General features: G+C 47.5%; 1 protein-coding gene across 1 annotated transcript in view; it reads right to left on the bottom strand.

Annotated features, from left to right (window-relative positions):
* The window catches only part of POLR1D (RNA polymerase I and III subunit D), a 28,610-nt gene extending 26,786 nt beyond the window's left edge, over window positions 1-1,824 (bottom strand). The window contains exon 1 of the mRNA XM_075337367.1: window positions 1,750-1,824. Coding sequence (XP_075193482.1) covers window positions 1,750-1,787 — 38 coding nt within the window. The 5' untranslated portion in view covers window positions 1,788-1,824. The remainder of the gene's footprint in view (window positions 1-1,749) is intronic.
* Window positions 1,825-12,795: the final 10,971 nt, after the last annotated feature.

The raw sequence follows: 12,795 nt of genomic DNA on the forward strand, positions 1-12,795 counted from the left end.
AGGAGTCATAACATAACCCTGTGCTACCATGACAACCACCGGAAGTCACATGATCACGTCACGTGACTTCCGGTATCAGCCGGTGAGTAAATGTTTACCGCCGATGCCGTTATAATGCTGCTGTCACATATTGACAGGGCCATTTAAGGGGTTAAAGTGCACAGGCAGATAACGATTCTGCTTGGGCCTGGCAGACACACGTCAGCTGTAAAAATCTGCCGAGATGTGCGCCGATCGCTGCCGGCAGCAGACCGCGGGCAGTAACACTATGACCACTAGGACGTAATATTACTGCCCATGGTCGTTAAACGGTTAAACACATTGATTTTTTCAAATATTTGGCATCCAAAAAGCTGCGTTTAAAAAAATCAACGTGCGCATGGAATTTGCAGACTTCTCATAGACTTTACTGGGGAAGCACAACGCATGCATTTTGACAATGACATGCTGCAGTTTTAAACGCAGCCAAAACGCATGAAAAAACGCAACGTACGCACAGAGCCTTACACCGCGGCAGGTGCTGCTCACTACAGAGAATGTCTCTGCTTACAAAAAACAGAAAGTGAAATCAATGAAACAAAGCGCATTTTATTACCTGATAACTGGGCGAGCTTTGTTGACCATCTTCTAAAGTAAAATGCCTAACAGGGTTATTGGTCATTTCCATCTCCAAGATCCTATCCCAACATGTAGTAGGCAAAATTATAATAATATTAGCAAATACCTCCAATTAGAAATGTAGTATAGTTCTCCTGATATAGACATGTCACTTGCCTCATGTGCAGGGCATTGATGCTTAGGTATCCATGGTAATGTCCACTCAAATAGAGTTAGTTGCTTGTGGTTATAATCTTGGATACCTAAGCTGCAATGCCCTGCACATAAGGTAAGATATATAGCTATATCAGGAAAACAATACTACATTTCTAATTGGAGGTATTTGCTAATATTATTATTATGACACCTACTACATACTGGGATAGAATCTTGGAGATGGGAATAACCCTTTAACTGTCCCATTGCACTTAACGGGAGCAGCAATATCAGTGAACAGTCCCCTATCAATGGTCCTGTGACGGGTGCCACATAAATTAGAAAAGACCTACATGTCCCTCGCACACTGGCGCCGCTCTTCTGCTCTCAGCTTCTACCCCCCATTTTAACGTTGACTGCTGCAGCCTCCACAATCATGTCTGGGCAGGAGGCACAGCACTTTTTCCATTCAGATAGCCTTGTGTAGGCTGCAGCAGTCATGGGACATTGTTGATGTCTGGCAATCGGTGGGGGACACAGGGCTGAGAGCAGAGGAGCAGCACCGGTCAAGATGTAGGTGTGTGTGTGTAATATATATATTACACACACATATATATATACATATATGCAGTCAAACTGCTCACTGTTCTAACTGAATTGTGAGTGCAGCTCTGGAGCAAAATGCAATCCATAAGTCAGGATCTGCACACATCAATGTCATCGAAGGTCCACATACGGGGCACTATGGCTGTAAATATGGGGATGCTCAGGATGGCTACCCCAATGGCTAGTAATTGCACAACCCTGCAGCTGGCACCTTGGAATCCCATATGGCTATGTGTTAGACCCAGGACCCATCACTGCAGTGGTGCCCATGTGTCCCAGTCAAGTCCAGCTGTAATGGTGATAACATTATGCATACATTGAGTACAAGATGTGCACACACACAATGTCGTGCAGGGGTCAGACACAGAAATTACACAGCAGAGTCCCTACCGCTCCAGCTCTTCCTCCTTCATTGCGTCTTCACTCATAAGAAAATCCGGAACCACAAACCGGAAGCTGCCAACCAAAGCTTCAGCACGTAATGCCAACCATCAATAGCCACTTCCGGCGCTGGGACGTAAACAAGCTGCGACGCGGCTGGAACGCAGCGCTGTGATGACGTCACACGTCGGGCAGGTTAGGGGACGTATTATGAGCGGCTGCAGATGTCACCAAGCTGAGAGTGCTGGGGAATAGATGGCTCCAGGCAGGCGTGTGTTACTGTACCAGGTGCTGAAAAGCAGCAGTGATAATGTTTGGACACAATTACAACATAGCCTTTATGCTGGGTGGTGGCTTCTAAGGGATCTGGGTAGTTTTAGACTTTGTGACAAAGGCAAATTTATTGGGTGTTCTACGTTCAGGAAAGTTGACCCCAAATGCTGTGAAATAACAAACCGTGCATGTTCTCGCCCCCTGGGTTCAACACTGGCGACCACATCACCGCTGCAGCCCATCACTGAGCTAGTGGGAGTGCCAAGGTAGACCGCATGAGCTGCCACGTTCAGTGACTAGCTGCAGCGGTAATGTGAGCTGCCAACCTGACCACTGCATCCAAGACCCAAGCAGCCAGTGCTGAACGTGGGGAGGGTGATTTATGCACTGATTTTTTTTTTTTTACAGCATTTGGGGTTCACTCTTTTAGAAGTTGAAAATCCACTTAAAAAAAATGCAAAACCTAATGTCGTTGATCACTGGCCATGAAGGGTTGAGACACAGGACACGCATGGATCCTGATACTACATCTAACTGGCCAAGTTTCTGGCCAAGTGGCAGGGACCCTATAAAGTGAAAAAGATACTTGGAGAGGTGAACTACAAAGTCCATCATCCTGCATGAAGAAACCCGTGCTAAGTTTACCACGTCAATCTTTTCAAGCTGGGGCAAGAAAGGAAGCCAGTTAAAACTCTTTGCCTAGTTGCCTAGTATTAAGCTGACGTTGAAGAGGTCATGGTGGCAGATAAGATCTCATGGACCCAAAAGCAGCAGTGTTTGGAATTGCTCCAACAAAACAGGGACCTGTTCTTTAATTTGTGGGGCTGTAGACAGATCAAAGAACTCGGGATTCTGATGGAACGCCATGTGTGGGTGAATTTGAAGCTGTATCAGATCCATGAGGCTTGCTGAGAACTAATCTCAGAATATGGGAAGCAGATGCTGAATCTCTGAGTCATCAAGAAGTCTAAAGCCTGCTTTACACCTTACAATTAGGTATGCGATCTCGTATGCGATGTGACACGCCCAGGTCGCATATGCGATTGAATGAGATCACACGTAGGTCGTTCATTTGCTGTCACACGTGCGTTAGTAGTCTATGTTAAATTGATCAATTTTGTGTGCGATCCTTTAGATCATGTGTTCTGTGACGTATGCATTGGGCACCCTTTTTTTTTTTTTATTTATTGACTTGCCAAGCGTGTGTAATGTGTAGGGATGCGTTTTTACTATGTCATCTGCCATTCAGCTCTGCTACATGGCCGCTGACAGCAGACACAGACAGCCATGTAGCAGCGGTGAATGGCAGATGACAGCAGACACAGACAGAGCCGCACTGTCAGAATGAACTCGGGTGAACTTCACCCGACTTCATGGTCATGCTGCGGCTCTGTCTGTGTCGCGCCCTGATTAGCGGTCACCAGTGAAGGACTCACCGGTCACCGCTAATCCCCTGAGTAACTGAATTGAGCAGCCCTCTCTCATACTCACCGATCCCCGATCCCCGGCGCTGCACGGCATTCACACTGTTCCGGCGGCTTTTACTGTTTTGAAAAAGCCGGCCGCCCATTAAACAATCTCGTATTCCCTGCTTACCCCGCCCACCGGCGCCTATGATTGGTTACAGTGAGACACGCCCCCACGCTGAGTGACAGGTGTCACACTGCACCCAATCACAGCAGCCGGTGGGCGTATCTATACTGTGTAGTGAAATAAATAAATAAATTAAAAAAAACGGCGTGCGCCCCCCCCAATTTTAAAACCAGCCAGATAAAGCCATACGGCTGAAGGCTGGTATTCTCAGGATGGGGAGCTCCACGTTATGGGGAGCCCCCCAGCCTAACAATATCAGCCAACAGCCGCCCAGAATTGCCGCATACATTATATGCGACAGTTCTGGGACAGTACCCGGCTCTTCCCGATTTACCCTGGTGCGTTGGCAAATCGGGGTAATAAGGAGTTATTGGCAGCCCATAGCTGCCAATAAGTCCTAGACTAATCATGTCAGGCGTCTATGAGACACCTTCCATGATTAATCTGTAAGTGACAGTAAAAAAACACACACACCCGAAAAAAATCCTTTATTAGAAATAAAAAACACAAACAAATTCCCTCATTACCAATTTATTAACCCCGACAAACCCTCCATGTCCGGCGTACTCCACAGTCCTCCAGCGTCGCGTCCAGCTCTGCTGCATGGAGGTGACAGGAGCAGCAGAAGACACCGCCGCTCCGGTCACCTCCACGCAGGTAATGAAGACAGCCGTGCGATCAGCTGATCTGTCACTGAGGTTACCCGCTGTCACTGGATCCAGCGGTGGATGCAGCGGTGGCCGCGGGTAACCTCAGTGACAGCTCAGCTGATCGCGCTACTCACCTCAGTTGCTGCGTGGAGGTGATAGGAGCGGCGGTGAGTAGCGCGATCAGCTGAGCTGTCACTGAGGTTACCCGCGGCCACCGCTGGATCCACCGCTGGATCCAGTGACAGCGGGTAACCTCAGTGACAGATCAGCTGATCGCACGGCTGTCTTCATTACCTGCGTGGAGGTGACCGGAGCGGCGGTGTCTTCTGCTGCTCCTGTCACCTCCATGCAGCAGCGCTGGAAGCGACGCTGGAGGACTGTGGAGTACGCCGGACATGGAGGGTTTGTCGGGGTTAATAAATTGGTAATGAGGGAATGTGTTTGTGTTTTTTATTTCTAATAAAGGATTTTTTTCGGGTGTGTGTGTTTTTTTTACTGTCACTTACAGATTAATCATGGAAGGTGTCTCATAGACGCCTGACATGATTAATCTAGGACTTATTGGCAGCTATGGGCTGCCAATAACTCCTTATTACCCCGATTTGCCAACGCACCAGGGTAAATCGGGAAGAGCCGGGTACTGTCCCAGAACTGTCGCATATAATGTATGCGGCAATTCTGGGCGGCTGTTGGCTGATATTGTTAGGCTGGGGGGCTCCCCATAACGTGGAGCTCCCCATCCTGAGAATACCAGCCTTCAGCCGTATGGCTTTATCTGGCTGGTTTTAAAATTGGGGGGGACCGCACGCCGTTTTTTTTAATTATTTATTTATTTATTTATTTCACTACACAGTATAGACCCGCCCACCGGCTGCTGTGATTGGGTGCAGTGTGACACCTGTCACTCAGCGTGGGGGCGTGTCTCACTGTAACCAATCATAGGCGCCGGTGGGCGGGGTAAGCAGGGAATACGAGATTGTTTAATGGGCGGCCGGCTTTTTCAAAACAGTAAAAGCCGCCGGAGCAGTGTGAACGCCGTGCAGAGCCGCGCCGGGGATCGGGGATCGGTGAGTATGAGAGAGGGGGTAAGAGGGATAGACTGACATGGACAGAGAGAGAGGGACAGAGATAGTGACGGACTGACAGAGATTAGTGAATGACAGACATTGTGAGGCGCTTCAGAACGCAGCTTTTCAGCTGCGCTCTGAAGCAGACCTTTTTTAAGCTGCGGTGCAGAGCGCAGACCTGCGCACATAGCCTCAGACATCAAAATCGTATGAGGGATGTCACACGTTACAATTGACTAGTTTCGTACTACCAAACGTCCAATGTATGAGGAATAAACGACGTGTATGCGATCACCGTATTTTCGTTCAATATCGATCGCATGTAGGTTTCACACGCAAATACGTCACGAACGATGCCGGATGTGCGTCACTTACAACTTGACCCCGACGACGGATTGAAGGATTTATTGAAGTGTGTAAAGCAGGCTTTAGGCTATGTCCGCACGTTGCTTTTTACTGCTTTTTACCTGCTTTTTTGCTGCTTTTTCAACTGCAGCGTTTAATGCCAAAATGGTTGTGTTCTGCTTTTCAAGCAAAGTCTATGGGAATATGGGTTTCTTGTCCGCACTATGCAGTTCAAACTGCAGCCTTTTTGTTGCAAAAACTCAGCTTTGCAGGGCAAAACCCAAATGGCAAAAACAATTGACAAGAGTAAAAAAAGCAATAGAGGGGGGCGGGGGGGACGAAGGCAAGTCTCCCTCAGTACCTCTCCTCCTTCCCCTCAACAATTGATATAAATAGCAAAAAAATGTGAGTTAAAATATAACTTTTAATAAAGTAGATTAAAAAGTGTAAACATTACAGAATACTCTAGGTATAGGTGTGGTAGTACAAAAAGATATTATTTTTTCAAATAACAAAGCAAAGGATAATCTCAGACACCCGCCTTGTGCTATTATCTCAGAATCTGGGATGCATATGCAGGTACCCCCTCATAAGGCGATACTACACCATCAGGAGAAAAAAATACTACACATACACTACACCACAAATAGACAAATATAAAACCATCAACACAAATTGCACATGAGTCTCACTAGTCAAGTGATCACCCATGTTATATTCAAAACATGGAGCAGTCCCAATCAGTTACATTCAGGTCTTGTTTCTCCACTTTGTCATCACCAGAAAATATACGGCCAGAAACTTCAAAGATGGAGTTTGGGGGTAAATATGTCTCTGTCAGGGTACTATATCCCTACAGTGGGAACGGAAATTATTCAGACCCCTTTAAATTTTTCACCTTCCAACAAGACAATGACCCTAAGTACACAGCTAAAATAACAAAGGAGTGGCTTCAGAACAACTCTGACCATTCTAGACTGGTTCAGCCAGAGCCCTGACCTAAACCCAATTGAGCATCTCTGGAGAGACCTGAATATAGCTGTCCACCAACATTCACCATCCAACCTGACGAAACTGGAGAGGATCTGCAAGGAAGAATGGCGAGGATCCCCAAATCCAGGTGTGAAAAACGTATTGCATCATTCCCAAGAATACTCATGGCTGTACTAGCTCAAAAGGAGGGTGCTTCTACTAAATACTGAGCAAAGGGGCTGAATACTTATGACCATGTGATATTTCAGTTTTTTTTTTGTCTAAAAAAATTGCAGAAATTTCTACATTTTTGTTTTTTTCTGTCAAGATTGGGTGCAGAGTGTACATTAATGAGAAAAAAATGAACTTTTTTGAATTTGCCAAATGGCTGCAATGAAACAAAGAGTGAACAATTTAAGGCTAAGTTCACACATTGCGTTTTTTTGACGCTGCGTTTTTGTGCGTTTTTTGCGGCAAAAACTGCACAAAAACACACCCGCGGCAAAAAATCATGCGCATGTGTTTTTACCGCGTTTTGATGCGTTTTTTTGCTGCGTTTTGCTTTGTTTTTGCTCACTGCGTTTTTATGCGTTTTTATTATCAGTGAACAATGTCATTAAAGATTGTTGGAAAAAAAAAAAAAGTCTGATGTCATTTCCTTCTTCAATATGTTCTTCATTCTCCACTAGTGTATGAAGGAGAGCAGACAGCTGCAGAACTAAAAGGCTCAGCATGCTCCATCCAGGACTGTATGCTGGAGGGAGAGTCAGGGGGAGCAGAACTATAAGGCTCAGCATACTCCATCCAATAGTCTATGCAGGAGAGCAGACAGCAGCTACAGAGCTACAAGGCTCAGTATCCTCCATCCAGGACTGTATGCAGGAGTTTTTTGCCCCCCCCCAAAAATGACGTGGGCTTTGCCATATTTTTGTATGCTAGCCAGGTACAGCAGGCAGGTACGGGCTGCCCCCAACCCCCAGTTGCTTATTTGTATCCAGCTGGGAACCAAAAATATAGGGAAGCCCCCTTTTTTTTTTTTTTAAATTATTTCATGAATTGCATGAAATAATTAAAAAAAAAAATTACGTGGGCTTCGCCCAATTTTTGTGTCTAGCCAGGTACAACTAGGCAGCTGGGGATTGGAATCCGCAGTGCAGAGTGCCCAAGCTTTCTGGGCACCCCCACTGAAAATTGCAGTCCGCAGCCACCCCAGAAAATGGCGCTTTCATAGAAGCGCCATCTTCTGGCGCTGTATCCAACTCTTCCAGCTGCCCTGGTGACGGGTGGCTCGCTGGGTAATGATGGGGTTAGGGCTAGCTGTATAATATCAGCTGGCCCTAAGCCCGAAATTCATGGTGTTACGCCAATATTAGACATGGCCACCATGAATTTCTAGTAAAGATAAAAAAACACAACACACAGAAAAATATTTGTATTAGAAATAAAACACAACACAATTAGTGACTCCATGTTTATTGAAATGAAGAACCCCCCTCCGCAGTAATCCTGGGTCAAGGGTCCCGCGCCGTCCAATCCGTATCCAATATCATCTGATCGGTTTGCTGGAAGGCATACCCATCAGATGATGTGTCAGGTTCAAGGATGTGAATCACATGACACAGCAGCTGATTGTATAAACGGCTTTTATACAATCAGCTGATGCATCAGTGCAAAAAAAAAACCCCTACACACATCAGCTGATGAAGTCTCTTGATGGCAGCAGCTGATAGTTTAAGCCGGCCGGGGCGGTAAAAAGCCGGCGTCACCGCGAGACTTACGATCAGCTGATGCGTCAGGTGCCCGCATCAGGTGATCCACCACCAGGTCCTGCAGCCATCGGACGTGCTGCCTGGGAATCGGCACACAGCCGGAGCGGGGTGCGCGGTACCGGGAGAGGAGCTGGGAGCGGACATGCACCAGGAGTCTGCAGACAGGTGAGTATGACTTTTTTTTCTACTGTTCACTTTTGATTTCGCAGTTGCTTCCATCTCCTGCCCAGACATGGCGCCGCACGGGAGCGGACATGGCGCTGGACGGAAGGTGGAGCAGCGGTGGCGGTACCAGGAGGATTCACGATTCTGTGTTTACTGACAGAAGGAATCCTCTTCCTGTACATGTCACTTTACTACCCACTGTGACGACATGGACTCTCATGGGTTAGGCTATGTGCGCACAGTGCGTTTTTCGCGGCGTTTTTGCGCGTTTTTCGGGTGCGTTTTTGGCCTCAAAACTGCAGGACTTTGCTTCCCCAGCAAAGTCTATGAGTTTTCATTTTTGCTGTCCGCACACATCTGTTTTTTTTCAGCTGCGTTTTTGTGGTGCCACAAAAACGCAGCATGTCAATTATTCCTGCGTTTTTCACTGCACTTTTCATCCATTGAGTTCAATGGGATGTTGAAAGACGCAATGAGAAACGCAAATAGCTGCGTTTTGGTGCGTTTCTAAGACCAAAAACGCAGCTATAAACGCAGGAGGTGGGTAGTAAAGTGATGTGTACAGGAAGAGGATTCCTTCTGTCAGTATATACAGAAGCGTGAATCCTCCCGGTACCGTCACCGTCGCTTCCACCTCCCGTCCTGTGCATGTATGCTGCCGTGCGGCGCCATGTCTGGGCGGGAGGTGGAAGCGGCTGCGAAAACAAAAGTTAACAGTAGAAAAAAAAAAAAAAAGTTATACTCACCTGTCTGCAGACTCCCGGTGCCATGCCCGCTCCCATCTCCTCTCACGGTATCACCACCCCCGCTCCGGCTGTGTGCAGACGGCCGGGAAACCTCCGATGGATGCAGGACCTGGCGATGGATCACCTGATGCAGTCACCTGACGCGTCAGCTGATCGTAAGTATCGCGGTGACGCGAGCGCCCGGCCGGTATCAGCGGATGCGTCAGGAGACTTCATCCCTGATTACCGGCAGCTGCTGCAGCGATCGGACGGGATCAGACTCCCCTGCAGGAGCTGCCGGTAGTCAGCACATAAGTGAGTATTATTTATTTATTTTTATTTTTTTGCACCGATGCTTCAGCTGATTGTATAAAAGCCGATTATACAATCAGCTGATGTGTGATGTGATTCAGGCACTTGATCCTGACACATCATCTGATCGCTCTGCCTTTCAGCAAACCGATCAGATGATATTGGATCCGGATTGGACGGCGCGGGACCCTGACCCAGGATTACTGCGGAGGGGGGTGCTTTATTTCAATAAAGATGGAGTCACTAATTGTGTTGTGTTTTATTTCTAATAAAAATATTTTTCTGTGTGTTGTGTTTTTTTTTATCTTTACTAGAAATTCATGGTGGCCATTTCTAATATTGGCGTGACACCATGAATTTCGGGCTTAGGGCCAGCTATACAGCTAGCTCTAACCCCATTATTACCCGGCGAGCCACCCGGCATCAGGGCAGCTGGAAGAGTTGGATACAGCGCCAGAAGATGGCGCTTCTATGAAAGCGCCATTTTCTGGGGTGGCTGCGGGACTGCAATTCACAGCGGGGGTGCCCAGAAAGCATGGGCACCCTGCACTGTGGATTCCAATCCCCAGCTGCCTAGTTGTACCCGGCTGGACTCAAAAATTGGGCTAAGCTCACGTCTTTTTTTTTTTTAAAATTATTTCATGAAATTCATGAAATAATTTAAAAAAAAAGGGCTTCCCTATATTTTTGGTTCCCAGCCGGGTACAAATAGGCAGCTGGGGGTTGGGGGCAGCCCGTACCTGCCTGCTGTACCCGGCTAGCATACAAAAATATGGCGAAGCCCACGTCATTTTTTTGTTTGGGGGGGCAAAGAAATCCTGCATACAGTCCTGGAAGGAGGATGCTGAGCCTTGAAGTTCGACAGCTGCTGTCTGCTCTCCTGCATACACTATTGGATGGAGGATGCTAAGCCTTGTAGGTCTGCTCCCCCTGACTCTCCCTCAAGCATACAGTCCTGGATGGAGTATGCTGAGCCTTGTAGTTCTGCAGCTGTCTGCTCTTCTGCATACACTAGTGGAGAATGAAGAACACATTGAAGAAGGAAATGACATCAGACCTTTTTTTTTTGTTCACTGATAAAAAAACGCATAAGGACGCAGTGAGCAAAAACGCAGCAAAACAACGCACCAAATCGCGGCAAAACGCGTGCGTTTTTTGCCGCGTTTTTTCAACGCAGCGTCAAAAAAACGCAGTGTGCGCACATAGCCTTAAAGTTTCTTAAAATTCAGCCAGACAGCATGATTGTTTATAGACGGGGGAGAAGTCCCTCATTGTTTTTACAAAACTTTTGTTGACTCATTGTAATTGTGTTGGCCACTGAAAGCCAGACGTATTGTTCTCCGGACTTTTCCAGTAACCATTGTATTGTAGTTGTGTATTGCTAATGTGATTACCTTAGTAGCCATTGTCGAGTCTGTGACTTGCAGACTTCATGTAGATATCTTCAGTCTTTCTATGCACATCATTTAAATGAACATTGTCCATGCAGCTTGAGATTCATCCAATGGGAGAGGCGATCTTGTCCAACCAATCGATGAGGACGCAGTGTATCCAAGTGGAAGGCTGTGGCTATAAAAGGGATTTCTTTAAGCCACCAGGTTGTTGTTGATGGATCCAGTCTAAGCTCTTTGGAGCTGACTAGAGGATCAGGATATCTTATGGCTTCAATCTAGGGACTCCGGTTCCGGTTTGAGACCATATCCACAGCCTAGGGATTTCGACTCCGGCTGCCAGGATTGTAACATCATACAGGACTACCTAAGGAGGACACTCAGGTTGGGACAGTTCAGTCACCTGGAACAGACTTTGCAGACCTCAGCCAGCTTCCTAAATCTGGTGCTATTCCTTTCTCGGTGGGTGCCCGCCAAATGCGGGGTGCTGCTGGATTGGAGTAAGCGGCCCTGGAACCTCTGAGGCAAGGACATTCTAAATCCCTGGTGAGCCAGCGGAAGGGTGAGACTCTGTTGCCTGTTACATTTGTGTGATTTGCTGGTTATGTGTTATGTGCCGTTAATTGTTTGGGGATCCAATAAAGTCTATTGTGGTTCCCTCACCCTGTGTTGTCTAAGTAGTGTTACGCCCACGGTTAAGGAGGCCGTCGTTCAGTTGGGATGAGCCCTGAGCCACGCTGTCTTTCTAAAGGCAGTGGGTTTTAGAGGACGAGAGCACCCACTGAGCCTCGTGTCTCCACAATTGGTGGCAGCAGTGGGATACTACTCAGCCTGTTTTACCCAGGGGAGCTGCAGCGGACTGGTGTTTTCGGACACCGTCCAGGGCTCAACAACCAGGGAGGCACATAAGCATACCCAGCAGGCCATAGGGGAGGCATTCAGGTTTCGGACGCTGCCATGTCCAACCCCACCAGCTCAGCCATGGGACAAGGACAAGAGAGGAGTTACGACCGCTGCAGTAAATGGATGGTACAGGATCTGTGCCAGAGGTGAAAGATTATCTACTGGAACGCTGAGACTCGGTCAGACTTGATCCAGAAATTAGTCCGTTGGGATGCCCAGAATGATGCAGAGGACGATGAGGATCCCGTCGATATTGACCCAGAGGATTTAAACTATGTGCCACATCATGGATCTAGTGACAATCGGAAATAAACTTTGTCCAAAATGGCCCAAGCCACAGCGTTGTTGGATGCATTGGGGCCTAGATCCTTAAGAGAAGAGAGGGCTTGGGTTCTGGAATATGTCTATGGGATTCCAGCTGCCGTACTGCTAGCACCAGTCGGTCGAGAAGGATGGTCCCGCTACCCAGTAGAAGCTGCGCCAAAACAAAGGACTACAAACAGGGCCTGTGACTCACCCAATCTATGGCGCTGTTATACATGTGGGCGCCATGGACATATAGATAGAGATTGTCTCCAAAACCGAGGCCGCATGCTTGGAGACCTCAGCCAGCTTCCTAAATCTGGTGCTATTCCTTTCTCGGTGGGTGCCCGCCAAAATCGGGGTGCTGCTGGATTGGAGTAAGCGGCCCTGGAACCTCTGAAGCAAGGACATTCTAAATCCCTGGTGAGCCAGCGGAAGGGTGAGACTCTGTTGCCTGTTACATTTGTGTGTTTTGCTGGTTATGTGTTATGTGCCGTTAATTGTTTGGGGATCCAATAAAGTCTAATTATTGAGGTTCCCTCACCCTGTGTTGTCTGAGTAGTGTTACGCCCATGGTTAAGGAGGCC

The sequence above is a fragment of the Anomaloglossus baeobatrachus genome, chromosome 2, assembly GCF_048569485.1.
Source record: "Anomaloglossus baeobatrachus isolate aAnoBae1 chromosome 2, aAnoBae1.hap1, whole genome shotgun sequence".
Classification (NCBI taxonomy): domain Eukaryota; kingdom Metazoa; phylum Chordata; class Amphibia; order Anura; family Aromobatidae; genus Anomaloglossus; species Anomaloglossus baeobatrachus.